Source organism: Prunus mume, linkage group LG7 (assembly GCF_029339155.1).
Source record: "Prunus mume cultivar Tortuosa linkage group LG7, ASM2933915v1, whole genome shotgun sequence".
NCBI classification, from domain to species: domain Eukaryota; kingdom Viridiplantae; phylum Streptophyta; class Magnoliopsida; order Rosales; family Rosaceae; genus Prunus; species Prunus mume.
The window spans coordinates 12,271,706-12,299,498 of record NC_142704.1 but is presented as its reverse complement, the minus strand read 5'-3'; the positions used below and the strand labels follow the sequence as shown (position 1 = coordinate 12,299,498).

Below are 27,793 nucleotides of genomic sequence, written 5' to 3'. Positions count from 1 at the left end.
AAGCCCAAATTGAAACCTGTCATTCAATTCAAACCCACGATTGTAAACCCTAATTAAAACCCATAATCTAAAATAATTAAAACAAACTAAAAATCTAATAATATTTTCTCATCCAGACCAACGAAATCGTGCTTATTCAACGGCAGAAATAGTAGAAATTGGGATTAAAGAAATATTCCAGTTCAAAAAATGGAGAAAATGAGATAAAGAAGTTCTTACTCAACTGTGTCGTTATCGATGGCAAAGGAGCAACGATGGAGTGAAGAGCTGTGTCGTCAGCATCGATGTCCTGTCTCTGTCTATGTGTTCACTGTGTTGCGTTTTATATCAAAGAGGAAGATGAACATAAGAGGCAGAGAGAAATGAAAAAAAAACAAAACAAAAAAACCTAAGTCGACTTAGGCTTAGCCGCCGAGCTTAGGGGAAGTTACATGTGGCCAGTTTTATTGTGGCCGAAATAATATATATAATAATTATATAATATATATAATATAAAAATATATATTAAATAGTAACGGTCCAGTTTGCTTTAGTGTTATGAGTTGTGAAATCGGGACCAAGATCGATTGAAATTGTTGGTTCGGTTTGGTTGCAATTTGTTAACTTTTTAGTCAATTCAGTTTTTAACGATTTCCCCATTCGGTTCATAGTTTTGATATCGATGCCCACCCCTAATAAGTATTAAGACATGCGCACAATGCACATTATCAACTGTACATGGCGTTCATATGATTGTGTTTACAAGAAAGACAAAGTGTTCAATTTTCATATTTAAAAATCAAAATGTTTAAAAAATTTGTGGTCAATTTCAAAATTTTCCCAAACAAAGAAAATAATGGCCATAAATACAAAAGTTGAGATGTACAATTTTTGTTGGTATTGTCTAATGCAATCACCAAACTTGGAATTCTCCAATTGCAAAGTGTGACATCATCCCATCCTTTTAGGTCCTTGTCCGATTGTCAATCGTCATTGACCTCCTCCATAACACTAGGATCCGATTGTCAATCGTCATTGACCTCCTCCATAACACTAGGATCATCTTTACTCAAACACATAAATGTCAAACTGGGCCCTTGGCTTCTCTAATTAAGACCTCCACTTCACTCGTTGTTACTGAGCCTACTTTATGATTCGCAACAAGATACTTCTTCACTACATCATACCTCCAATTAGTTACTGTCTTTGTATTGAAGCACACTCATACAAACTCTATGCACTACTATTAGAGCTATGGTTGGACTACAAATACTAGAAATCGCCAGTTTCCGACCGATATTTTCGATTAGCAAACCGTTGACTTTTTCGGTCAACCATCAATTGCGTTGGACAATCGAACCCAAATGCTGTGATTGTGAGGATGTGGTTGTAGGATACCAAATCGTCGGCAACAACAATTAACCGAGATAGAAGACAAAGAGATGATGAGAGAGTGACAAAGAGATGAGAGACAGAGGAGGAGAGCGAGAGAGAAGAGATGAGAGACCGAGGAAGAGACAAGAGAGATGAGGAGACAGAAAAGCTTGTATGGGTGCTTATGCGAGGAAGAAGAAGAAGAAGTTGGGCTTCTCTTCTTTTTTTAAACACCCAAGGCAAAACGACGTCGTTTTGCCTAAGGGAAAGTTTTTAAATGACTTGGCAAAACAACGCTTTTTGGTCCGGTCTTTAAAAAAAAACAAAAAAATATCTCAGTTTCTTCTTCCTCGCTTAGGCGCCGTTGCTAGAAGAGATGAGAGATGGCCACAAACTCCTTCTCTTCCTCCTCTCTCTCTCTCTCTCTCTCTCTCTCTCTCTCTATATATATATATATATATATGTATATATATTTCTCTCACTAATTCTCTCTCCTTTGTTTGTGCTTAACCGCAACCGACCGTCACCAAATAGAACGGCCGCAATCAAAATAGCCGATAACCAATTATCGGCGGTGTGGTGGTGGCTCCCATTTTCGCCATACCGCAGCCTCTCGATTGTTGTCTGTTCCATTATTTCGTTGTTGTCACCGGATCAAAAACGGCCTTAACTACCATTGCACAATAGTGTGTTTTGCCTCTTAAACACTCATGCAGTACAAGCACTCATCAAGTACAAGAACCTCACTCTCCCAACCTTTATTTCTCTCTTAACCAATGAATACATGAAGTGATTAGAAAGCCACACTCGTCCCTATGTTTGTGGTCCAAGATGTTTGTGCATGTGGCTTTGTAGGTACAATTAGAATGAACGATGGGGGTACTATGTGTGACAACATGTATGTAAATGAGATTGTAGACTTCATTGACTATTGTAATAAGGATATGATGTCTATGTTTTTAGTTGGGAGCATAGTTAAAGAGTTAGGATATGATGGCATAATATTACATCACTATGCTAGCGAACGATGATGTGATAAAAATGTGTGCCAACAGTGATGAAAATAGATATTTATGTGACACACGTATCTAATGAACCTTATACATCAAGGCCATTTACACGAGCTACTATAACAACCTCATCATGTCTATTAATGGACCACAACTCTAGGATAAAACAAACTAGTTGATAGTGAAGTCAGAACATACACTAGACAACTTGACAAGCTTAGAAAGATAAGAATGAAAGGACATGAAGAGAAAACTAATAAGAATAGCCAAAAAATGGATTAGAAAACAAGGAATCCATATTAGGTGTACTAATTGTTGCTCATAAGGTCATAGCAAAACCACTCACCATATGCATCTGTCTGAAAAGGAAAACCCACCATCAAGATGTATATAAAGTCCAAGAAATATTGCAAATCAATAGGGTGATGCTAGTGTGAATTTTAATTTTCTCTCAGTTCTCTATTATTAGTTTGCTAATTTTAAATGTTACTTATTACCAATTGGTTTGTTGAATGTAGGTCAAACGAGCTTCATCATCTACACAATGTTCCAAAAGAAAAGTTGTTGGTACAAAGAGAAAGGCTTCCCAGCCAAGCAAAGCTTCAACAATTTCTACTCCGTAAGTGAAATAAGTATTAGCAAATGAAGTGAGAGCAGCAATGACAAAGAGAACGTAGAGCTTAAGTTTTATTTTATACCTTTTTGCACACTATTTTGAAATCCATTGCAAATTTGGTAGTTTTTTTTGTTGCCTTTTGGGACATTATTTGGAATGTGTATTACGTAATGATAGTATTTGTTCATCATGTCTTTTGGTGCTTATTGTTAAACAACGAAATCATGACTTTACTATGTTTATTTTGGAAATGGAATTATGTTGCCTTTTAAGACAATCTTAGTTTATGACTTTTGGCACACTTTGCATATTTATTTCAGCTCCAAATGCAAATAACAAAATTCTCTCCATTTTCATTATTGACTAGTTTTCAGAGTACATAAACCAATCATAAAATGCAATTCCCCAGTAGCATAATGATAATACTCTAGGAACCAAGTAGAGAAGCTCGCAGACTCCTCTTAGTTTTCAAAGAAACTCTAACCTCTATTTTCATTTTTTTCCATCTTCTTCCATCCTTAATCTTTCAAAGCAACTCTAACCTTCATTTCCATATTCCCAAATTTTGGTACAAATATCTCATGACACTTACCCCATAATAGGTGCGGCCTCAAAATCTTCTCTTAGGGTTATGTTGGTCCACAACATCCTCAAACAAGAGTCATTGCCGCATCAACATTTGGGTGCATCCAATTCCATTCTCTGACTTGCAGACATCGTGTTAGGTTGTGTATGTTGGGACTTAGGTAAGGATGGTAATGGGGCGAATCAGAGGTGGGTATGTCATTCCCATTCTCATTAAGCATTTTCTCCCCATCACTAGAATGATTTCCCATCCCCCTGCCCCAAATCTACTTTTAACAACTCAATATGTACTAGGTTGTACATTTTAGTGTTTGTCATTAGAAAGTTACTTGGATCGTTACATTCATTTGACTGTTGATCACAATTGTAATTGATCTTAATGGTTTACCGATTTTGCTCAAATTTTTTGTAAGGATATGCCTTTGAATGAAGGACTTGAAGAAAATGGACAATTCGGATTGTCTGAAAGTAAAATTTATATCAGACCTTACAATGGGTTTTCGGGTTTGGAAAGGGGATTGAAATACCATCATCGTCCCTCCCCAAACCACTATCAGATGCAGATGAATCATCTCCCCTCGAACTTTATAGATCGATTTCAAATATGCATCCAATGATATGTATCTTCCATGTTCCTTTAGATTTGAGAAAATGAAAATATGATATGGGTTTTGTTTCGGAAAGGATTCCACATTATTTTTCATAATCTGAAGCGTCTATTTCTTAGTTCATTCAAAGATCATCCTTCCAAAAAATCACTTGAATCTGAACAACTCAATTGATAGTTGTATTTTAGTGTTTTCCCTCGTCGATTTTGTTGATCAAAGACTTAATGGTTTCCAATTTTGCTAATTTTTTTGTAAGGATAGTCTAACTTAAAAAATGGACAATTCGGATTGTTGAAATAAAATTTATATCAACCTTACAATGGTTTTCGAGTTTGGAAAGGGGATTGAAATCCATCATCGTCTAGACATAAGGATCGAATTGTCATCCCTAAACATGGATCAAATTGTTGATTTGGGTCTTTGTTTGGGGATAGTGGGGGACCATGTGGGTTCATGCCAAAAATACCCTCTAAAAGTTGTCCACGTAAGAGTGCATAAGGTCCGTTTTCAGTGCACATAGACATATAACGCATGGACTAACGATCTAACTAACGAGAAGGGTTGAATGTAAATTTTACGGGATTTGTGTATGCCTTTACAAATGTCCAACAAATTGTATATGAAGTTAAAAGATGAGTGATATTTTTATTTTTTATTTTGGTCGTAATGGGTCATAATTTGAGGTGTTTTATGTAGTAAGAGGAAAATGAGATGAGAGTGAGAATTGGATGAGATTGAGAGGATGAGAGGCATGAGTAATAAAAGTTAAAATAATTTAAAATAATTTTAATTTTTTAGTTTTTATTTTCATTTTTGTTACTCCTCCCTCCCATCATCTACTCTCTTGTCTTCCCTCTGAATCCTATCTCCACTCTCTTTCCCCTGCCATTGGACCTAAAATACTGTGTTTTTTATTGGTGAATGAGGAAGAAAGAAAATCTTGAAGTGAATAAAATAAACAGGTAGAGTGAGTCAAAGAGGCGTAGGAGAGCATCTAAACTGGAGATAGCGAGTGCCGAGGCACGATCCCTCCATATTTTATTCAGTGTTGAAGGAATTTTGATTCCCACCGATTCCACTGCTTCAAATTATGGCGTCATCACCATTTAAGAATCAGCTGTCTGATTCTCTCAATCTCTTTTTCTTTTTTTGTTTTCTTTTAAATTTCTTATATTACGATACTCTCAATCTCTTTCAAGCTCACTCTCTATCTCTCTCTGTGTACTCTTTGCTAAGCCATTGGTTGACTTTAAAGCGAGAAGTACAATGTCCTCGATTGGTTTCTTGCGTACGTGTATGTGGGGTCCATGTGCAGAAGTGAGAATCTTTCTCACACAACAATAGCCTGGAATCAGAATAAGTCATGTTTTCTAAGGAGAAGAGGCCCAGATTGAAACTTTGGAATTGTGGGGAGATATCACAAGGAACTAGGACTAGGAAATAGCCTCTTGAAAGCTCTTTATAAGGTTTTCCGTTGCTTCTGTTCCTTGTCTTGCAGACAGTTTTCATGGGTATTGCAGAAAAAAGTATATGAATGATACAAGGAAACTACCCACTTGGGTATCCACAAGAATCCTCACACAGTGAGTTATTCTTATTCCTTTTTATCTTCTTTTTTGGTTCTGTTCTGGTTTTATTTGTCCTGGGTCAGAAACTAGATTAGTTCCGCTATTATGAAATGCTTGATTTCAGTCTCTCTTCCTTGATGGAACAATATCTTTCACTTTCTTCTGCTAAAATTGGAATCTTGAACGCAAGTTGGTAGAAGACTTGTAGAGTATTTTCGAAGAAGATGTAGAAAGTGGGTTTTTATTTATATTTATTATATTTTGTTCTGTCTTCCCCTTTTGAACTTGAATCATTGATATTTGCTATTTTGATGGATATGGGAGGCCAAGGTTCTCCGTTGAAATTCTATTCTATTATACTATTACTGTGTTAGATACTGGTGGTGATTTGATTAGTTTTTGCTACTTTGAGAATATAATCCTGTACCAGAAAAGAAAAGAAAAAAGAGAATATAATCTTCCTGCAATGACGTATGTTTGTGTTTTAGTTTTGATTTGTTAACTTTACTTTCCTTAATTCTCTATGAATTTTTTTTTGCAATTTCTTCTGTTATTTTTTGTACTCAAAAGATTCTTGTTTATGATATTGGGGAATTTGGACAAACTAGGACTTGAAGGCAGGACGCTAAAGACGTAAATTGTTCCTAAGATATCTTCATTTTTTATAGCTCAAAGACGGATTGGTTTTTGGGACCTAAAGGTTCTAGAATACAGCTGAGCATAATATAGAAAGTGGGGCTTCTGCACAAGGGTCATCATGGACGATGATGTTTTATCACCAGCTACCATGATGGGAGCCCAACCTGATTCCACTACGGATTTAGACTTCATGGATGAACTGTTCTTAGAGGGATGCTGGTTGGAAACCACAGATGGACCTGAATTTCCTAATCAAAGCCACGCCAATTCTGGTGCCCATTTAAACTCCTCAGTTTTTTGGCATACGTTGGAGGCGAATGGCAATTTGACCATGAACCCATCTGAAAACAGTAATCAAGAAGTGATACAAACACCATTCTTCAAACAACTCCATGAAGGTCCTGTGAATCCTCAGTTTCCGAGCCAGAATATGATAGATGTTGATGGGTACTCTGGTCACTCAGCAGATCCTACAATTAAAAGTAATGAATTGAACAGAAGGTGGTGGATTGGTCCCTTGGGAAATCAAGGTCCTGCATCATCTGTGATGGAGAGACTAACGAGGGCTCTTGTGTGCATTCGAGATGTCATGAGAGACAAAAATGTTCTTGTACAAGTATGGGTGCCTGTAAATAAAGGGGGTAGAAATGTTTTAACTACTAACGATGACCTTTTCTCGCTTGATTCTAGCTGTCCCAGGCTTTCCAAATATCGAGACATCTCTGTTAATTATCAATTCTCAACTGGAGAGGATTCTACGGAGTTGGTTAAGGGGTTGCCCGGCCGGGTTTTCTCAGGTCAGGTTCCTGAGTGGACTCCTGATGTTCGATTCTTCAGAAGTGATGAGTACCCACGGGTTGACTATGCTCAACGTTATGATGTACGTGGAACTCTAGCTCTTCCTATCTTTGAACAAGGTAGTAGTACTTGCTTGGGTGTGATTGAGGTTGTTACAACCACCCAAAAGATAAAGTATCAACTTGAGCTTGAAAGTGTTTGCAAGGCACTTGAGGTCTGTACTCTTTCCTTGAATCAGAATTTCGTTCTTCATTTCGGTTTTTTCCTTTCAATCAGGTCGGTGAATGCAGTGTAAAGTGGTGCAAGAGGCAGTTGGAGCTTATTAGTATTGTTATGAATATTAACAGATAATTTTACAAAAGTTGACATCAATTAAAGTCCCATCAGTCCTTAGAGATGTAATAGCTGATAATCATGTTGTCGAAACATATTATGTCTTTTCATTTTTAGGTAATTTTTAGTTCTTTTTGGAGAATCCCCATGTTAAATTAAAGTATGGCCATCTGATCTTAACATTGTAAAACTTCTTGCTTCATTTTCTTATGCTTTCATATTAATAACTAAGGTTCTTTTGTTAATCCTCTAATCTTGTTTCCCAAATTGAGAGGATAAGTAATGAATTCAAACTTAAATTACGAGAAGGAAAGCAACCCATGATCTTTTAACAGATATATTCACACCTGATGAATGGGAAACTTTTTTTTTTTTCGGTCTAAAATTTGGAACTTAATTCTGATGCTTATCAGTATGAGCTTTCTGAATCGGTGCATATAAAGTCCAACTTAATGATGGACATATGATTAGAAATTACCTATCTTTTGTCCCCATGTTTGCTTTCATTCAAGTTACTGAGAATAAGAGTGACAACTTTATCTTATATCTTAGCAGATAAATGTCCCTTTATGTTTTATTCATAATAGTTTGGTCCTGTATGTCTCTTCCTGTCTTCCATTAAAAAAAGAAAAATGCTTGTTTTTCCTCATCAGCGAGTATTTTTTCCTTTGATGTCTGTGATTATAGCTTTAAAGATACAAGTAATTGAATTCCAAATAAAATGTTTTTTTTGGGGTCAAAATTCCAAATACAGTATAAGTTACCAATTATTGTAAGCTTGTGATATGAAACTTTCTTAGATCCATATTCCTTTAATAAGGACTTTTGAGATTCATATCACAAGCATATAATGACTTGTTGTAATTCTTTGCAGGCTATTCACATGAATATTTTTTTCTGATCTGGACAAGTTTTATCATTTGCAGGCTGTTGACCTTCAAAGTTCTAGAAATTGGAGTACTCAAAACGTAAAGGTAAACGGATAATTTCCCTGAAGAAACATTGATTTATTAGATATTCACGTTATTCCAATTTTCTTTTAAGGTCATTTGGTGGGATTATTTTAGCAGGGGTGTGTCAAGCCCTATCAAGCTGCATTACCTGAGATCCGAGAGGTCTTGAGATCTGCATGCGAGACACACAAATTGCCTTTGGCACAAACTTGGGTGTCATGCATCCAACAAGGCAAAGATGGGTGCAGACATTCTGATGACAACTACGTTCACTGTGTTTCAACTGTGGATCATGCTTTCCATGTGACTGATCCTTATATCGAGGGATTTCATGAAGCTTGCTCTGAGCATCACTTGTTAAAAGGCCAAGGCATTGTTGGGAAAGCTTTTATGACCAATCAACCATGCTTCTCAGATGACATAACGTCCTGTGTCAAGACAGAGTATCCTCTATCTCACCATGCCAGGATGTTCGGATTGCATGCAGCTGTTGCAATACGTCTAAGGAGCATGAAAACTGGTTCAACTGATTTTGTTCTGGAGTTCTTCTTGCCAGTGGAGTGCAGGGATCCAGAAGAACAGAAAAAGATGCTAAATTCACTGTCCATAATTATACAACAGATTTGCCGGAGCTTACGGGTTGTCACAGACAAGGAACTAGAGGAGGAATCTGATTTTCCTGTCAGTGAGATGATAGTCTCTTCGGATCCCAGACCTAGCGGTATTGCCAGTTTCACAGAGGTCCAACTGAGTGGTAATGATGTCTCAATATTCCCAATGGAAAATCCAAGGGAGGTGCTGGGTGTGAAATCCTCAAAGTTAAGGCAACATCAACCAGATTCAAACCTAAAGGTTGGTGTCAAGTGTGGGAGAGAGTGTTCTGCTTTGGGCGAGGGTAGCTTCTCAAGTGTTGGTGTGAGCAAGACAAGAGAGAAAAGGCGTACTAGGGCAGAAAAAGCCATCACCTTGGAAGTTCTTAGAAAATATTTTTCAGGCAGCCTAAAGGATGCTGCAAATAGTATTGGAGGTAAGCATTTCTTGCAATAGACCTGGTTCCTATTTCACATTTTAGTTCTTGTGAATGCTTGTATGGCATTTTGCTAGCCTTCAGACTAATGGGACTGTTTGTATACTTTCTGCAATTTAATGGTTGTTTTATATGTGCGGATTGTATAATCTACATATGTGCGTTGTAGTCTTCCAAAATAAGGTTTCTCATGTTCGTTTTTTCTGTTACACCTCCTAAATTTGAAGTGAATTACACAAGTTCCACAATACTAGCACACTATAGTATCTGCTGTTTTCAATATTTATGCGGATTATGTTAAACTTTCTACTGTCAACATTTTAATATATTTCTTTTGTCATTGGTTTTTTTTCCTTTGTCAATTTATCGTATTTAGTTTGCTCCACAACCTTGAAAAGGATATGCAGACAACACGGGATTAAACGTTGGCCATCTCGAAAAATTAAGAAGGTTGGTCACTCTTTACAGAAACTCCAACTTGTAATTGACTCAGTTGAAGGTGCATCTGGGGCTTTCCAAATCAACTCTTTCTATACAAACTTCCCAGAGTTAACATCTCCGAATTTATCGGGGACAAGCCCATTTTCAACCTCAAAGCTGAGTGATCAGCCAAAGCCAACAAACTTGTCACCTGAAGGTGGTGTTGTCAGCCCCCAGGCTACTGCATCAAAATCACCCTCATCTTCATGCAGTCAGAGTTCCAGTTCAAGCCAATGCTGTTCCAGCAGGACACAGCAACATCGCCCCACATGTAATGTCACTGGTGATGATGATCCAATTGTTGGAGATAACTCTGGCGATGGTGTGCTAAAGAGGGTCAGAAGTGAAGCAGAGTTGCATGCCTTTGGTCAAGATCGAACACAGCTACTACCAAGATCCCAGAGCCATAAAATTCTCAATGAGCTGCAAAAATTGCAGCCTATTCCACCTTCACTGAAGAATAATGGGGTAGCTCAAGAAAGGGAGGTTCGAAGAGTAAAAGTCGCATACGGAGATGAGAAAACCCGGTTTCGCATGCAAAATGATTGGAGATATGAAGATTTGGTGCAAGAAATCGCAAAGCGATTTAGTATAGAAGACATGAGTAAATTTTATATCAAATACTTGGATGATGACTCAGAGTGGGTCTTATTAACATGTGATGCTGATTTAGAGGAGTGTATTGATGTATGCAGATCGTCACAGAGCAACACAATTAAGCTCTCTCTCCATCTTTCTCGTCATCATTTGGAAAGGTTTATAGGTACAGGTGGCCCGTCATGATGCTCCCTGAGTTGCAAAACTGAGGTAGCAGAGTATTTCCTTCTTCAAAAATGGAGGCGCACCTTCCTTAATTAATTTTAGTAGGGAGGGAAGCCTCCGTTGTTGGAGTATGAAATCTTCACAATGTCAACAAAGAGTAATGTAAAAGAAAAATGCAAGTTTTGTGTCTCACAGAACTGAAAGCAAGGATACTGGAAAAGAACTATTTGGGTGCTCCATGTTAAACTGCAGTTATTTGGGGATGTCGAGCTTAAGCCATTGGTTAAAGTGTACTATGTTGGTCTATTAGCTAGTTGATAGTGTTTGCTTTCAGTTATTTTAATTACAAGCTGGTTGTTGATAGTTGTCTGTATATTTTAGTGAATGAACATAATTCTTTTTCAATAATAAAGTAGGCCTATTTTCGAAGTTTAACTAACCAATACCTGAAGTTTGTCATACAATCATCTTTGTTCTCCTAGTTTGACTCATTTTTCATTTTGATTCATGTCTTTCAAGTTTAACAATTTTAATCCTGTAAATGAGTTTAGTTTTCAATCAAGTCTAAATCGTGAACTACGTCAAATAAATTGATGTAGAGTTTTTCGGTTGAAATTAACATGAAATTACTATTCTGAAATTACATTTTACCTCAAGGACTTGAAGTATATTGAGGCGGCTTTAGCCTTTTTTTATTATAAGATATTTGCTTGGTAAAAAAGTTTTGGTGACTTTTATTGATATTCCTTGAGCTTCAAGAAAGCCCATTCCTTAAATAATTAGTGTACTTTGAATTTTGGATGGAAGGACTTCAAATGAGGAATTTGAGTTTGAATTTTTGAGATCTCAGCCGCATATCTTTGGATAATAGATTGTTTGTTTCTATGATATGTGATGCAGTGAGAACGTGGTGGGAAATGAAATAGATTAATGGATAGGTTTGATATAGAGATACAGTCCACTATCTCCTACTGCAAGGACCACTCTACAACTGCAGTCAACTAGAAAAATGAAAAGAACAACTCTCTATCCATTCCGAGGAGTTTGCTCTTGTGAATCAAACTGGTAGTTGTTCTCAATTTTTTTTAAAAAAAAATAAATCAGGTAGAGAGGGGGAACTTGAACCTCTTTTAATATTGAAAAGAGAAATATCAATAAACTATGAGCTAGTTGGTGTAGTGGTTCTTAATACGGATTTCAAACTTAAAACCTCTTACAATATTGGAAAAGTGAAAGTACTAGTAAACTAAGAGTTAGTCGGCGATAGTGGTTCACAACCCTCTCTGCAATTGCAACCATGTTGTGTCTTGGAAGAGACATCACAAGACAACTCCAACAACCATCAAGAAATTGCTAAATAAATAATAAAAAACCGATAATTAATGTTTTTAATAATTCTGCAATTGGATGTATCCTAAATTCGAAACATTCATTGCTTTAAAATTCCGACTTCTTACTCTTGCTTGTCAAAATTTCTTCGTAGAACCATCCACATTAAGGTATGATCCATGTTGGATTATGAACTTGATGCCAAGGAACTTGATGTGAGCCAAAAGAACAAATTCTTAAAACCTTTTTTTTTCTTGTCAGTAGCTGCTATATAATTTACATGTTGAGCTATTTTAGATATTTCTGTTATTCTTGTCATACATAAAATTTCAGCTAGAAAAGAAAAAGGCGAACCCTAGAAAAAGAACTGTTCTGGTAATCAGCTTCTTTATAGTTGTGGTGGAACAGGTGCCCGATCTTGTCGCTGCTCAATGAGCACGCGTCTCGAAGGCGGACCAAACATGCTCAAGACAACCTGCAAACAACACAATGTTGAGTACTGTCAATCCAAACAGAGCAACCCGATCCATGGTTTCCGTCTTTATTCAAACATATTTGCTTTTTTCAGCTGTTAATTATTGTGTTCATGAGTTCTGTGATTTGCATCGAGGATGGTAAGGACACGTGCTACGAAAAGTGTACTAACTTACCGGCAAGAACACGAGCCCGTGCAAGAAACCAAGAAGAACCAATGCTAGGTACATTTGAAAGTAATATACCTATAAGAACAAAGGATGGAAATATATTAGAGGCTGCTGACAGTACTGGCCAGTGTAATCGGGCAATGAAGTAAACGATTTAGTACCACAAAGACTTCCGTCCTCGAGAAACAAAGCACGATGACCCCAACTAACTTCGTCAATGTGATTCCACTGCAAAAGCATGTCAACAAAGAAGATATTATACAAAATTGGGGATGCAAGTTAGCACGGAGAAAAGTTCTACATCTGTATCACACACGAGCCCATTGGCATTGGACTTAAACATTTCAGCTCTTTAATGAAGCATGATCTATTGCATATGATGCTCTGAGATGTACCAAACATAGCGAAATAAACAGGAGTTAGTGTCCTTGTTTTTAGGAAAGTGGATCGGCCATTGGGATAAGTACCTGAAGACAGAGGCTCCCATTGTAGCCAAAGCCTCCTTGGTGCGCTGATCTTTATCTCCTGTGCTAACCTGTACAGAAAATCTTAGATACACACACTTGCAGAAAAAGAAAAGGGTAGCGTGACACATTGACACCAAAGGTTACTTTAAGTCATAACCAAACCAAGATTTGAAGTGACCATGAGCGGAGAAACTACAAATACCTTATAAAGAATTTTAAAACCATTTAAAGTCATTAAAGCATTTCATTGAAAGCATTTTTTTTTTCCGAAAATTTGACTACTAAGTATCTTTTTATCTTTTCTTTGAAAAAAATTGAAATGGAACAATTGATGGATCAAATCTTTCTAACCTGAAGACAAAAGTAAATATTGAGATAAATGTTTAATAGAGTGATACTGACCGAAAAAGCATGTGTCATATGCACGCAAAACTCAACAGAAATGCCCACTGCCATTACAAGATTAACAACAGAGACTGCATTCAATTGGATGTTAAGAATTGCCATCACACCCTGTAGAATAGTATCTTGTGAGCAAAGATGAGAGCTAATGGAAGTGTTTTTTTTTTTTTAAAGAGAATTTTTAAGGAAGAAAGATCACCATGAGATCCACTACAATCATTGCCAACACCAATAGAATAATTGATGAACTCCATAAACTACAAAACAAATTTGAAGGAAATATCAATACATCATTCATTCAAAAAAAACACCTTCCTGCAAAATTTATTTTCTAAATTAAAGAAGCTGAACAGCACAAGTAGTCTTGTCTGAAATTGAATTAAGGGCTAAGTATATCAATACTGACCTGCAAGTGATAGCTAGACAAACAATAAATACAGCACCTGGTACAACATAATATATATCCAGGTTATTCTTTTTAATAAATGAAACCACATTTACCATTATGCACATCTAAGTAAATAGATACAAGTTCACAGTAAAATCCGAGTTCCAGAGACGTAACATTTTACAGATTCGTTTTTTTTGTTTTTTTTTCGTTTTTTGTGTTAAGCTATCTGCTATCTTCTTGTTCAGTGCTGTGAAAAAATAACTAACCAATGGCTATAGAAAGGTTGATCAGTGCTGTTCTCCAAATATCAAGGTATTGCTCAAAGAACATATAGAATACTGAATATGGGAATATCTCAATCTGCATCAGAAAAGAAATATCAGTTCAATAGACATACCACGACTAAGACATAAGTGAATCAATAAGTTAATTTATTTTCATAACATAATGGAATGATAAACCAGTGGCTAAGGGAAATGGGCAAGACAGGACTGCTGTACTCAATCTAACTGGGAAAAATTGGGTATTTGGTCCAAGGACCCAAAAATAACCCATTTTGAAAAGTGGACCATGAACCCTTTTCTGCATAGAGAAAGACTATTCTACCCACATCTCGACCCATGCAAAAAGGAAAGGGCTTTCAACTCCTAAGAAAAGGAGTAATTTTGCGTAGTTTTCCTGTTGGGTTTCACGGTTTAAAATTATAAGAAACTAGCAGTTTACATGCTTACTGACTTGGTAGATTCTCTCCTCTCTAGTTTTGACGCTTTTTCAACTTAGTTACGATAATAGCCATTTTTTTTGGACACATACTTATAGTTTATTATTTACAATGGCAATCCTGTATAAAAAAATATATGAGCTAATTAATACTATATATATATATCTAAAGGGAATTTATGGAAATACATATTTTGATGTGGCTTTATAATATTAAAGATGTACTGTAAATATATCAACCATCTTCGCAAGTAGCCTTCAAATCTTACCTTCAAAGAATCAGAAAGTCTAGAACTGAGCTCCCGAGCAGCCCTCATTGAATTTACATAGTCAACCTAAAATAAATTGTAGATATTTAAGTTATGGGGCTCACTTTAGTATTAATTAATAAAAGAGATAATTGATTTTAAAAAAAATGAAAATTTTGTTTGTATTGATCACAGACGAGATACCTGCTTGTTGAGAGGTGTATGATATGTACGAAATGATGATGCTGGAATAATGTCACTTCCATTGCCTGATAGCCAAAAATATGATTAACTATTAAAAAAGCAAATTTAAATAACAAGCCACATCTAATGACAGTTTAACCTGAAAGCACATAATCAGTTTGGAAGTTATCATAAAGGCACAAAATCCAATCCACAAACCTTTGAATTCCACACTGCTAGTGTAAGCTCCATGGCCACCTTTAGCACAATCAGAAGACGGTAGAGCACTGAGGAACCAGGGAAGTTTTTCTTTAAATTGTGTGGTAGATGGACGCCCATTGCGCAGATCCGAGTGACGAAAGCACTGACACGGAAAAATTGAAAACGAGAATTGATGCATGCGTAACTAGACACAGAAATTTGGTTAAAACGTTTCTCCATAATTAGTTATTTTACCGTAGTACAATCTTTGCACACTCCACCCAGGCTACAGGAACCATCACTGGAAGAACAGCAGGGAGGCTGGAAGACAACTTAATTTTAGTATCAAGGGGATTGCAGAGACAAAAACAAAACAGGATGAATTGTGGTATAAAAGATGCATAAGAGGACAGCAAAAGAAGTATTTTCTTTCAAATTTTCTATTTTAAATTCTTGCAAGTAACTTTAATGATCCATAGTTCAGAATGGTATCGGACTGAAAACATCCAGCAAGTTTTGAATTCCCAAATGGTGGAGTTACTCAACATGCTCAACTGAAATAAAAGTAATTCCATGATTCCAAAACTGAAGACAACTCTGCAATTTTGGATCTAAAAGAAATTCCAAACATCAGATCATACTAACATGATTCCATAACCTTACAAACATTCATGCTAAGAAAAAATGTATCATCACCTGATCATCAGGAGGGCAGTAGGCCCCATTTGTAAATTTCCGACAGCACCCAAATGCTTCTGGGGATATCCACACAAGAAAATCATCAAGCCATGAAGCAGCAGGCTTTGCAATGTAACTTGATTCTGGAGTTAAGGATGCTCTTGCAATCTGCAGAAACAAAAGGACAATTAATACATGCATACAAAAGGACAATTCATATGCATACAGAAGGACAATACAGACATATACACTGCAGAATTAATATACAAGAAGACAATTCAAACACATACATTCTGGAATTAACGATGATCTAAGCATTCTACACACACACACACACACATCTAAAAAGAGGATTAAACAAATGGGGTAAGCAGACATAAGGGATGGAAAAAGCCACATGCATATTGATTGAATACAAAAGGAAACATAGAAAGACAGAAGAATGAAGGTCATGAATAAAAAAGGTTGAACTGCTAAACCAAACTGTACAACCATCTCAACCCTTCGTACTGAAATTTAATAGCAAGTTGTAAAATAAAAGCTCAACAGAGATAAGTTCCAATCATGTTCATATAACAAATGAACAGAGAACTCAGATATTAAAGCTATAACTTTCTAGCATTACATATTATATTAAATATACTAATCCCTGTATATAATTAGAGATTGGGAAAACATGAATACTTTCCTCCCTATATATGAATTCAGTTTAACACATTGATCAATGGGTTTAGCAGTAATATTGGAAACAACCAGCTGAAACAAGCAAGAGACATCAAAATGAAAGCAATCATTGTACGATTATCAGGGAAACTCTGGCATGTGAATCAGAAAAAATGCAGGAGGCGCGTAATTTTCTAAAACTGTACCTAAAAGCTAGGAATTTGCCCATTAGCAAAGAAAAATGGAAGAAGGTTTTACCTCATTCAAAAGAGAATCTGAATCACATTGGCTAATTGAGCATAATTGGTTCGTATGCCTTGATTCTGAACTGAGGAGCAGAGCAACATAAGCATGAAGAAGCTTTTCAATGATGGAAGCATTAAGATAAGTGTTTACATAAAAAAATTAACCATCCAAAATAACAAGAGAACTTCACATTACTCCAAAAAGAACTGTCTGATTTGAAAAGGTTACATGTGATGCAATTTCTAAACAAAAGAGTAGTTCTCGTTCCAGAGAGCCACTTTCGGGCTTGTACATGGAAAAGCAAATGAAATGCTGAAGGACATCATATATGGTAACGTTTTCATCAGAATGGTTATATGTGATTCTGGCTAGAGTATCAGCAGCAACCTCAAGGACACCTGATCCTGTTCTACGATATACATATTGACTCAAGAACTAGACGTTCATAGGTAGTTTGAAAATATTCATGATAAATCAGGAAACAGTGAACATGAATAACAGTATGATACCTATAATTGTAGTTCTTCACAACAAAGTATAATGGGGGTCCAATTCGGAGGTACTCTGAAACATTATTGAAATACCCCTGCAATATTTAGAAGGCAGTGTTACCTCACAGAAAAAGCAGAATAATCGATAACCTTTATGAATTTGATAATTAGGTAAGCAGCTTATAGACCTGAAGATAGGAATCTCGGGGAAGAACAATTTTTTGTTCCAACCCAGGCTGAATTCTGGTGCACAATGCCTATGAAGTTTGAAAGAATCAGAGATTAACTGAGGAGAGGGATGAGCACAAACGGAAAAATTGATGTTCACATATATAAGATACATTGGGGGGAAAATTCAGAACTCACAATGCTAGCCAATGCAAATGCAACAAAGACACAAATGACAGCTATCTTAACTCCCCAAAGACTGAGAATTGGAGCATGGATCTCCTGAAAATGGAAAACAAAAGCAAACGTAGTTAAAAGTTAAAGCAGAAAGCAAAAGACTTATCACAGCAAAGCATACATGAGTCATACTAAAGTTACCACACAGAATTTTCTACGTACAAAAATAGCATACAACATACTAATTCTTAGAGGTTCAGTTGATCATATGCATTACAATAGAATTTGAAGTAACTTATGTTCTTGACATTGCAGCCTTAAAAATAAAGAAAATTATGAAAACCCTGGTAATTCAGACTGTCTGTATCATCCCTATCCAGACTATTTACTACAACAGCACAAAAATCCAAAAAAAAAAAAAAAAGGAAAAAGAAAAGACGTAGTCACCTTCATATAGCGGGTCAGCAAACCAGGTTTTCTCTGATCAATGCCTAAATAAGACAGCATTCAAATCGAGATTATATAAATTTTGATAAATAAATAAGTAATGGATAAGAATATCATATACTGAAAATTAGTGTGAGCCATAAGGATAATGCACCAACCAGACGTAAGTTCTAAAAATATTCTGATACCTTTGTCAGAGTTGGTGTATGATGAAATTTTCATGCATGGGAAACAATCAACCCTCTTATCTTCAGTTCGCCGAAAATCAAAAACAATCAAAGCTACAAAAGCAGTTACTTGAAGCAGGAAGTCCAACAGAACAGCTAGTGCTGCAGAAGAATGCACAAAAGTAAGTTTATAGTATAGGCCTGAGGTAAGACAGAAAGACAACAACCAAGTATTAAAACTATTTCACAGATACAAAAGTTAGAAGGAACAAAATTTCCAACCTGCAAACATAGAGAACACACGGCATGCTGGCATAGGAATAAAACTTCCAACTGCAAATGCTAAAACCTCTGATAGACTAGCTAGTGTTATGGATGGTCCAACTTCCACAAGTGCATTGCTTATTCGCCCTTCCAGAGACAACTCCAAGGGTTGCCGTTTAACAGCATTCACTAGTATACACATATTATCTACCCCAACCTGATAAGATGAGAAACTCCAGAATATTATAAGCTACACCAAAACAATCAGTAACCAATATGCATTAAGAAACAATTCTGGAAAACTAAAATTTCGAAGGTTTTAAAAGTTAGACTGAAGCGAGAATGCATGCTTCAGTCAGAACATGACAGCCACATATATAATTCAACATATACCTAGGAGAAAAAAATAATAATATATAGTGTTGGGGAACTTACAGCTAAAACAAGAAATGGGATAACTTCCATAATGATTAGCGTAGATTTTACACCAATTACACTGAAAAAACCCACTGATCCAAGAACCGACAGCATGACAAGCACAACTCCAGAGAGACCAAGCAATACCTGGCATTCAACCACACACAATTATAATGATATAAATAATGTCTCAATTTTAAACCTAGAGAAACTAACATTAATTTTTTTTTTTTAAATAAACACAATTTTCCAGTCCGTTGAAACAAAATGAAAATAATCGAGACCATACCTTAGACGAAATGTAAAATGATGATAAACGAGGTGAGTCACCCAAAGTAAGAGATATATAGGCAAACATCACTAGATAGCTTATCTGCAATTAATTAAAAAACCATAAATGGACAAAAGCATTTAAAAAGATTCGCATGATGGAACTTGTCAGTTGTCACAGTTACACACAACAAATAAGAAATATCAAATCGACATAACTGCATAAAGTACAGAACTTCAGGATTACAGTATATTCTGAGCTTTGATTATGAAAGGAAACATGCAACTAAAACGAAATAAAGAAACACTCACCAATATAGTAATGGCATCTGCAGAACTTTCTCTTTTTAGTTCTTCTTCAACAGAACTTTCGGATGAAAAAGAAAGTGTTAAATTTCTAGATTGCACCATTTGCAACAACTCATCCTATCACAAACAAGATACTAATCTTAGAGTTTAAGAGGGATAAATCTATCTTCCTCAGAAAAGAAAAATAAGTAGAGATAAATCTGTTCGCTTTCCAGCAGAACATGCAGGATAACACAAACAATGCGGCAAAAAATAAACAATCACTAGAATTACACAAGACATAGAGTAAACCTTTGCCAACTTAATAAAGGCTTTCTCCCACGTCACTGCTCTTTCAGTCTCATTCTCTTCTTTACTAATAGCATTGTTTACAGGATAAGTTACGAGAAACGCCGTTGCCTGCGTTGGAAAAATCTTAATGGTTCTGAAAAACTCAAAGAATCTAATCTTACTTTGAACAGGAAAGGATGAAAAAGTAAATTAGTTCAGGAGAAATGGAAAAGTCATTACCTCAGAATAGTTTTTCCCAGAGAAGCCTCCTAAGGCTGTGCTAGGATCAAGAGGGCCTTTAAATGCACTCATACATTTGTCAGCAGATGAATAGTGCTTGAAAAACAGAAAACTCAAATGTCAATGGCTCTACTTTCCAGGAAATTATTGCCATGTTCTTTGACAAAATTGGAATGGTAAAAAACAAGCGAGCTAACTGACTATAGAACAAGCTGGAGAGAAATCTAAGCGTATTAAGACATGAGGTTGGTCATCTGATCAGATGATTCCGGCTTATCTAGAAAAAAGCAAATATGGACAGAGCTCTACATTCTTATTATTTGACAAATTCAGCAGAAAATAAATATTACAAATTAAGCATACTACAGTTATTAGATGCACATAATATAGATCAAACAATAGGACCAGTATCCTCATTTATCCATCACCTTTAAATGAAATTATAAACAACTATATTGCAGCCCCATTTTTACTGGCATTATAATGCCGATAAGCATACAAGGATAAGATGCACATATCATAGATCAAGCAATAGGACCCATAACATATGCAACCCACTACCCAAAACAGCTTTAAATGATATTATAAACTATACCGCAGGCCCAAATTTGTCTTACAAACCCTGAGATGACAAATGTTAATTTTAACCATTCATGCTCTATCCAAAGTAAGTTGATAGTAAGTAATGTTCAATCTGGTAGATATTGTGCTTTCACTATTAGTTTATATTGGAAAGGATGGCCCCAAAAGATAACAAATATCAGTAACAATTTATCCAACTGTACAGAATCTCATTAGACAATAAACTAGATTCGCGCTTCAGATAATATGTAAATGGAGATTATAAGAATATACCTCAAAACAATACTTTAGGTGTTCAACCCCACCATAATCGTCGTAATTTGCAGGATTCATTTTGAAATACTGGTACCATGAATATCACGAGAGAAAATATTAATCAAAATCTTAAAGATATCTAGATTCAACAGTTATGTTAAAAAAGTAATAACACAAGGAAATTCAAGGATCCATTTGTCACAATGCAATAAATTTTTACAAATGAATAAATTGTTGGTATAACAACTTGAAAAAGAAAACTGACACTCAAATCACAGTGCAAGATACATATGCCAATCAAGCAACCAAGGCATTCAACAAGCCACAAGGCTACTGTAAAAAAGTTTATTATCATGTTCACCTCAATTCATATACTAGACACATGGTTCTCTTTGTTTTTCCATGTACATTGACCTGGAACAAAAAATAAGGGTTTGGCGGGGAAGAGGAACAGCTACAGATGGGCTATTAATCAATACACATATTTAGATACAGGCTTTAAGAGACTCAAATTACACTGCATGACAAGTAGCTAAAATATTGACAAGAATGATTGCAAGAGATGTTCAAAGGGTGAAACAGAGTTAAAATAAAAATAAATTTAATAAAATACTAGTTTCATTTCATTTACCATTTTAATATGGGAACACTAAATTCATCAACTAAAGCAGAGTTGTACCTGTAGGACACTTTGAGTGGCACAATCTTTGTCCATTGGCTTCATGCAAATATCAGCAAGAGATATCACCGAGCCAGAATAATTTGCTTTAATTCCATCAACCTGTCAAAATACAAGTAATGTTGTATTAGAAGTACTTGTTTTTACCACACATCAAATGCAGAAAAAAAGGGAAAATAAATAACTGCAGTACAATTCAAAACAAAGAACAAGGCTAGTCTCATACCAATCTTAATAGATAAACACTTAATTCTGAAAAGTATCACTAGAGTAAAGGATCAAATACCTTCTTCTGTATCTCAAAAAGTAACTTAATATTTTCCTCTGTCACAATACTAGGTGAGCTACCATGCTTAACTTCTGGAATTGTTGCTAATATAAGCTGCAAAAAACACAAGGTTTGATATGAGTTTCTCCCATACCAAAAACAAAGTAATGATGAAAATTAATGGCAAGACAAAAAGAAGATGCAGCTCATTCCCTAGCCTAGAATGTCTGTTGGATCTATACTTTTTTATGTCCTAATTCTGCTATCTTTGAAAGTTAACCAGCTTGCTTCCCCGTACGGTAAAGTATAACCGCTCGTAAGATGAAAAATAATTTACCAAAAGAAGACATTGTAACAATGTAGAACCTGCTCAATTCTGTAGAAAGGGGCTAGGTGGCTATCAAAAAAATTCTTCTCTTCTGCTGCTTTACTCCCAGGCCCTACCCATAGCTGAAACATTGCACAACTTAAGTCAAACAGAATTGTAAAAGTCCGATGATAACATAAAATTTTTCAAGGCCATAACAAATTGAAATGAAAAAACTTATATTTCTGGTGACCTTCAAAAACCATGGCATGCATAGTAGAGTCTGGAATACTAAATCTCAACAAGAAACCCACATCAGAGTATGCACGGGATCATAATTTTGAATTAACAACAAATGAGTTGTAAAATATCTTCACAACATTTGAAACTGGTCATAAGTTATGCAGATGTGTTCCATTCTATAATGATACATTCAGTAATGGTTCCAAAAGGCCAAAAACGAAATAAATTTATGAAATAACACAGAGAACTATAAATAAATAAATAATAAATAAAAAAATTCACAGTGCATCCGAGCACATTTCTTTGTTTAACACATAAATAACACAACTTAAGAGAAACTATTCAAGTAGCAAATCGAACCTTCTCAGGCCTTGTTTCCACCTTGAAACGGATAAGACCCAGACAAAGCAGAAGAACTAAAGCCAAAGATGAACATAACACTATGACTGGATTCCTAGCAACCCATGTTCCATATCTCCTGTACATCAAAATGTAATCTTTTAAGTTAGAAACCATTTCTGCCTTAACTGACATAAAAATTTAATAGGTAGCAATCATTCTACTAGGAATAGCAGTCACCTGAAAAATTTTGACATGTATCCTTGCACAATTGAAAGTTGGACACTATTTCTAATGTGAGGAGCATCTTCAAACACCTATTATCAACAATTTTAGTCTAAAGAAATACGTGATAAGAGCAGCCTACAGCAGCTACAGAGTATAACAGTAATATATAGTTGAGCACAAATACAGAAATGACATTCATGAAGTGAGTAAACCACAGAAGCTAGATATAGAAGCAATGAAATTTTTTTAAGCATATGCGAGCTAGAGAACAATCTCACAAAGCTAAAAAAATTATAAAACAGTTAAAGAGGAAGACAATACTAGTAGAACTGAGCAAAAGTTCTGGTGATAATTCCTGTTTTGTTGCTAAATGAAGAAACATATTAAAAATAAATTCCTAAGCATATCCCCATTCTGTGCATAGTTTATCAATGTAGGTTGGTAATCTGATATGGTATAAGAAATTCTTCATAAAAACTAAAACTTACACTTGACCCAAAAACAAAAAATTACAATGGACACAAAAATGGCAACAAAATGGAAAAATCAAAACAAGATTCCCGGACTGTGGCCGGTGAGTTCAGAAATGACATAAATGATCCATAAATCTTTGCACATAGATGGAACGCAGACGGCCAGCTACAAGCACACATACCATCAAATCATAAAACACAGAAGTAAATTTAAACTTTCAAACCATACACATAACATAACTGATATAAATCTCAGAACACACATAATTGATATATACATACTTGGAAACGAAATTGGTTTTCACCTGCATCGGAGGATTTTCATTCTTCTCCCTGTTAATAGAATGAACTTCACTGTCATCCATTACATTCCACCAAGGATTTGTCGTAGAAGCTGGGTTGGCTTTTCTAGTCCGACGAAACAAACCCCATCCAAAGAACACAGAAACTAATACGATATATAGAATCGCTACAGCAAGGTCAACACATTTAGCCTGCAATTCTCACACGAGGAAATCATAAAAAAAGCATCTATAGTACCCGATTTCACACTACCTATGTGAATCTGCCTCCAATATGAACAAGTTAAATGATGTGCGAGCCAGAAGTTACAAATATTCTACAATATGCTCTCTCACCTTAATGGACCCAATTCTCACTGAGCATGAACCTCCTTTCTGGGAAACTGGTGAAACTGTGTTGGAACAAACTGTAGATGAAGGGCAATCACCGCAGGAACAGCCCAGTGAATTATCACCACATGAATAAGTAGAGACATTCATAGGTTTCATAGCAGATGATTCTGTAACACTTGAAGAGAATCTAATGGCATATGGTGAACCTGGCACATTAGAAGGTGCTTGTCTACCGATAAAAGTAAACCACTCTGCCATAAATCACAGTAAAAGCACTAATAGTTATTAAACAGTGTAAACCAAGACATTGACATACAAGCACTTGGCCTTAGCTAAAAAATGTATATTTCCACTGCATAATTTCTATCGAACATGGAATGGAACACCAATTAGGCATTCTCTAATCTCTGCCAATTAGGTGTTCTCATCCCCCTCTACTTGCAAAGCCCAGAGGCTAAGAGACCCACTTTTAATAAATAAAAAAGAAAAGAAAAGAAAAGAAAAGGTGCAGTGTTATTGCCATAGTTACATTTTATCAGCTATTGAAAAAGTAGCCATGTGGCTTGATTAATACCAATTTCATATGCTTGTGTTTCCATTATCATTCCCCGCTTAATGGTGAAATCCATATTAGTGTACATTTGTGCATGTGCGTGCGTGAGAGAGAGAGAAAGAGAGAGAGAGAGAGAGAGAGAGAGACCTAATTTGCAATTTCAGAAGAATAAAGTTACCTTTAAAATTTTTAGCACCAGCACCAATAAATTCCATAGCTCGAGAATTCATGGTACCGAACTTGACATCCTTGCAGGAGTCATATAACCCTTCACCATAAGCATCAGTAATATAAAAGTCAATCCCATCGACGGTCAAATTGTTATTAACCTGAAAAGGGATAAAGCTTCCTTAAATAACTCTATACTCTTCTAAATAACAGTATTTGTCTCTCTCAAAGAAAAACTTGTTTCTAAGGAAAAGACTAGAGAGTATCTTACTCATCACAGAAAATTCAAACTGTTGCCCAATCAATTAAGTGGGTAACAAACAACCTCAAATAATTCAAGAATGTTCTGTTTCTTTTTCCATTTTCCATCCGCCAAATGAAACTCAAAAGTTTCATGTGCTAAACAATCAAGTAAACAGAACATAGAGGAATATTTCCAGGGACTTAAATCTTTTAACCAGATAACTGTGAGCTGTCATTTCTGTATTTCTTTGATACAACAAATTTTTTTATTTTATTAAAACGGTTATATTGATGCAACAATTATAAGACTTCAATTTTGAATATCAAGTATAGTCCTGAATGAAAGATATAGGGGCACAATTGATACAATATGAGCACATGTTAGATATAGTGTCTATAAAGAACATCATACATCATAAAATAACAATGGCTTACAGTAGGTCTCTTTGGCAATCCAAGAGTTGCAGAATCGAACAGACATATATTGATTGGCAGGAAATTTTGTAAATGCAAAATATAATAATATATATATCAGTATCATTCTCATTCAAATATTTATTGATAACACGATTGGAGTGCAGGATGGTGTGGGAACACAGAAAATTTTTAATAGGTAAACAGGAAATAAGAACAGGATTTCCTGACCTTGGCTACAGAAGTCACATTGATAAATAAACTCTGACTTGGAGAGCAGGTAAGCTCACAAAACAAATTCAAAAAGTTTCTTAAGCATGCCGGACAACCGACAAGAAAGGGAATTGCCTGCAAAAATAGAAATTAAAAGAATATAAATGCTATATGTTTGGGTGAAGTTGAAAAGCTTTTGGAGAGAAAATGAACAACTCTAGTTTCTTAGCAGAGTGGGTTCACGTCCAACTCTAAAACTAAAAATTACTTACTTGCTGGACCTGTGACCGTAGTGTGTCAAATTGAGTTTCTGTACAACAAACATTTCCAGTAATTGTTGGACACAAACTTTGGACTTTGGATGAAAGCAAATCATCTGGCTGGAAGAGATAAAATATGTGATAATTGGGTGATTAAAAACCTTAACAACCTTGATTCTGATAGAATAAGCGCAAAGGTAGACTTCAAGCTAAACTGTTATCCAGAAAAGAGCAGTAACTTCTTCTACCATGTACCTTCACAGATGGGGAGCCAAAAGGACAGTTTAAGTATTTTCCATCACTACGTTTTCCACAAATTCCATACATGGCACAATATTCTTCAGAATGCCTTTCCCTGAAAAATAGAAAGGAAAAAAAAAGTTACGTAAGAAAGCTCAACTGTTTTTTGTCAAATATAGTATATGCCAGAGGAAAACAAAAAATCAAGCGCAAGATAGGCCCGCCTATTATGATTCATCTGCAATATGAAATATTCACAAACTTCTAACAAAAGTTACAGTTCCAGGAACTAAAAGAAAGTTAATTGAATTATCATACAGAGAACATATGAACAGGACATAATTCAGAACCAGGGCATGTCGTTCGAATAAAATTAAGCTAACAGTGGCAATATGAGCAATTCAACAACTGCTAATCAGGCAACATTATAGACAGACAGACCGCATGCACACCGCATCAGCAGCAAATCAAAAGCAGGGCAAGTAATTTGGGTAGCTAGACCGCCATATGCATCAGTGAGCTCACAAATTGCAAAAAGTAAGCAGAAAGTGATTAAAAAAATAATTAAGCCTCAGAAATTTGCTAATGTGGGCAAATTGTAGTTTGGTTGTGCACGTATAATATCAAGCAAGCCTCACCCTGCTGTAGCATTAGACGTTACGGACGTCTGCGCATATGCTATAGAGAGAAAACATAAGACCACCTGCATCCACATGCATGAATACAGAGAGAGAGAGAGATCAGTGAAAGTAATCAAAGTGAAAAAGTGCTTATACTTGAAACGAAATCGAATGTGCCTAAACCTAACTGTGACATTCACAGAAGTTTTTGCCGCACAATTAGCAGCACACATAGTGGAACTCTTCGTGATGACCACACCAGTATAAATTCAATTTCGAAATCAAAAGTCTGTTTGGTGACTGAGAAAACTGTTAGAAAGACTTGAAATTCCTTGTAGAAAAATAAAGTTGCCGAAATTAAACAAAAACAAAATGAAATCAAACAGAAAAAGGTGGAAAAAGAAAAAAAGCTTGAATTCTTTTTCTGGTTCCTGAGCAACAACCGGAAAAAAGGAAGCTTTTCCTGCTCTCTCTTTATTCAGAAAGAAAAAAGGAAAAGTAAAGGCAGAGAAACAAGCAAGAAAATTGGCGAAAGACTTTTGGACATTATCATAAAAAGCAGAGCAGAAACGAAGTTCATGCCTGTAAAAGAGAAATGGATAGGATAAGCCCTGGACGGAGGGCCATTCTCCTCTGCGTGCGAGCTCAATCCAGTACAGTCCAGTCCAGTCCAGTACCGCTCAGAGCGAATGTGGAAGACGACGATCTGCGCAAAAGCGTCTGTGTATGCGTATATGCGCGTTTAATTTTGTATTTGTATGTGAGAGAGAGAGAGAGAGAGAGAGAGAGGAGAGTGGGAAAGAGAGAGTGAGAGAGTATTTATAGCTACTGCTGTCTGGGTGCGGATAACAGTCCTCTTTGACGTTGGCAAACTTCTTCACTCTCACGATGTTCTAGGGGCAGCTAAACCAAGGCCCCAAAGCCTATATTTACGATTATGACCTTGCTT

The 27,793-nt window shown here is 35.9% G+C and overlaps 2 protein-coding genes across 5 annotated transcripts; one reads left to right on the top strand and one right to left on the bottom strand.

Annotated features, from left to right (window-relative positions):
• Window positions 1-5,050: 5,050 nt before the first annotated feature.
• Window positions 5,051-11,175, top strand: LOC103336675 (protein NLP4-like). 3 transcript variants are annotated; one of them, XM_008239763.3, is made up of 5 exons: window positions 5,051-5,755; window positions 6,349-7,391; window positions 8,437-8,484; window positions 8,581-9,490; window positions 9,867-11,175. In XM_008239763.3, exons 2-5 carry the CDS (start codon window positions 6,498-6,500, stop codon window positions 10,751-10,753), a joined length of 2,739 nt encoding a protein of 912 aa, XP_008237985.2. In that variant the 5' UTR covers window positions 5,051-5,755; window positions 6,349-6,497; the 3' UTR covers window positions 10,754-11,175. The 3 variants fall into 3 exon arrangements, with proteins under 3 accessions (XP_008237985.2, XP_088912039.1, XP_088912040.1); XM_089055913.1 differs by having other exon boundaries at window positions 5,386-5,755; window positions 8,578-9,490; XM_089055914.1 differs by having other exon boundaries at window positions 5,616-5,755; window positions 6,409-7,391; window positions 8,578-9,490.
• A 1,102-nt stretch (window positions 11,176-12,277) lies between these two features.
• LOC103336673 (uncharacterized) lies at window positions 12,278-27,648 on the bottom strand. Of its 2 annotated transcripts, XM_008239762.3 has the most exons (39): window positions 27,427-27,648; window positions 26,863-26,927; window positions 26,240-26,339; window positions 25,997-26,104; window positions 25,743-25,859; window positions 24,865-25,015; window positions 24,137-24,384; window positions 23,804-23,992; window positions 23,038-23,114; window positions 22,819-22,936; window positions 22,275-22,358; window positions 21,927-22,022; window positions 21,641-21,742; window positions 20,980-21,048; window positions 20,125-20,220; window positions 19,906-20,013; window positions 19,618-19,731; window positions 19,325-19,408; window positions 19,054-19,182; window positions 18,637-18,835; window positions 18,376-18,516; window positions 18,188-18,231; window positions 17,762-17,845; window positions 17,584-17,652; window positions 17,414-17,490; window positions 16,917-16,986; window positions 16,014-16,163; window positions 15,573-15,638; window positions 15,336-15,480; window positions 15,138-15,202; window positions 14,955-15,020; window positions 14,232-14,325; window positions 13,981-14,017; window positions 13,774-13,831; window positions 13,575-13,685; window positions 13,173-13,240; window positions 12,867-12,933; window positions 12,712-12,780; window positions 12,278-12,536 (listed from the first exon to the last, which is right to left on the bottom strand). In XM_008239762.3, the coding sequence occupies exons 1-39, from the start codon at window positions 27,469-27,471 to the stop codon at window positions 12,450-12,452; spliced, it is 3,867 nt and encodes a 1,288-aa protein (XP_008237984.1). In that variant the 5' UTR covers window positions 27,472-27,648; the 3' UTR covers window positions 12,278-12,449. The 2 variants fall into 2 exon arrangements, with proteins under 2 accessions (XP_008237984.1, XP_088912038.1); XM_089055912.1 differs by lacking the exons at window positions 26,863-26,927; window positions 27,427-27,648 and having other exon boundaries at window positions 25,997-26,100.
• Window positions 27,649-27,793: the final 145 nt, after the last annotated feature.

Excerpts from the sequence above, each read along its gene's own strand:
- LOC103336675 (XM_089055913.1), top strand. The coding sequence starts at position 6,498 with ATGGACGATGATGTTTTATCACCAGCTACCATGATGGGAGCCCAACCT. Across the intron at positions 7,392-8,436 it reads GTGTTTGCAAGGCACTTGAG|GCTGTTGACCTTCAAAGTTC; the intron begins GTCTGTACTCTT and ends TATCATTTGCAG. Across the intron at positions 9,491-9,866 it reads TGCTGCAAATAGTATTGGAG|TTTGCTCCACAACCTTGAAA; the intron begins GTAAGCATTTCT and ends TATCGTATTTAG.
- LOC103336673 (XM_008239762.3), bottom strand. The coding sequence starts at position 27,471 with ATGGCCCTCCGTCCAGGGCTTATCCTATCCATTTCTCTTTTACAG. Across the intron at positions 25,860-25,996 it reads TACGGTCACAGGTCCAGCAA|GCAATTCCCTTTCTTGTCGG; the intron begins GTAAGTAATTTT and ends CTATTTTTGCAG. Across the intron at positions 19,183-19,324 it reads CATTTTACATTTCGTCTAAG|GTATTGCTTGGTCTCTCTGG; the intron begins GTATGGTCTCGA and ends GTTGAATGCCAG.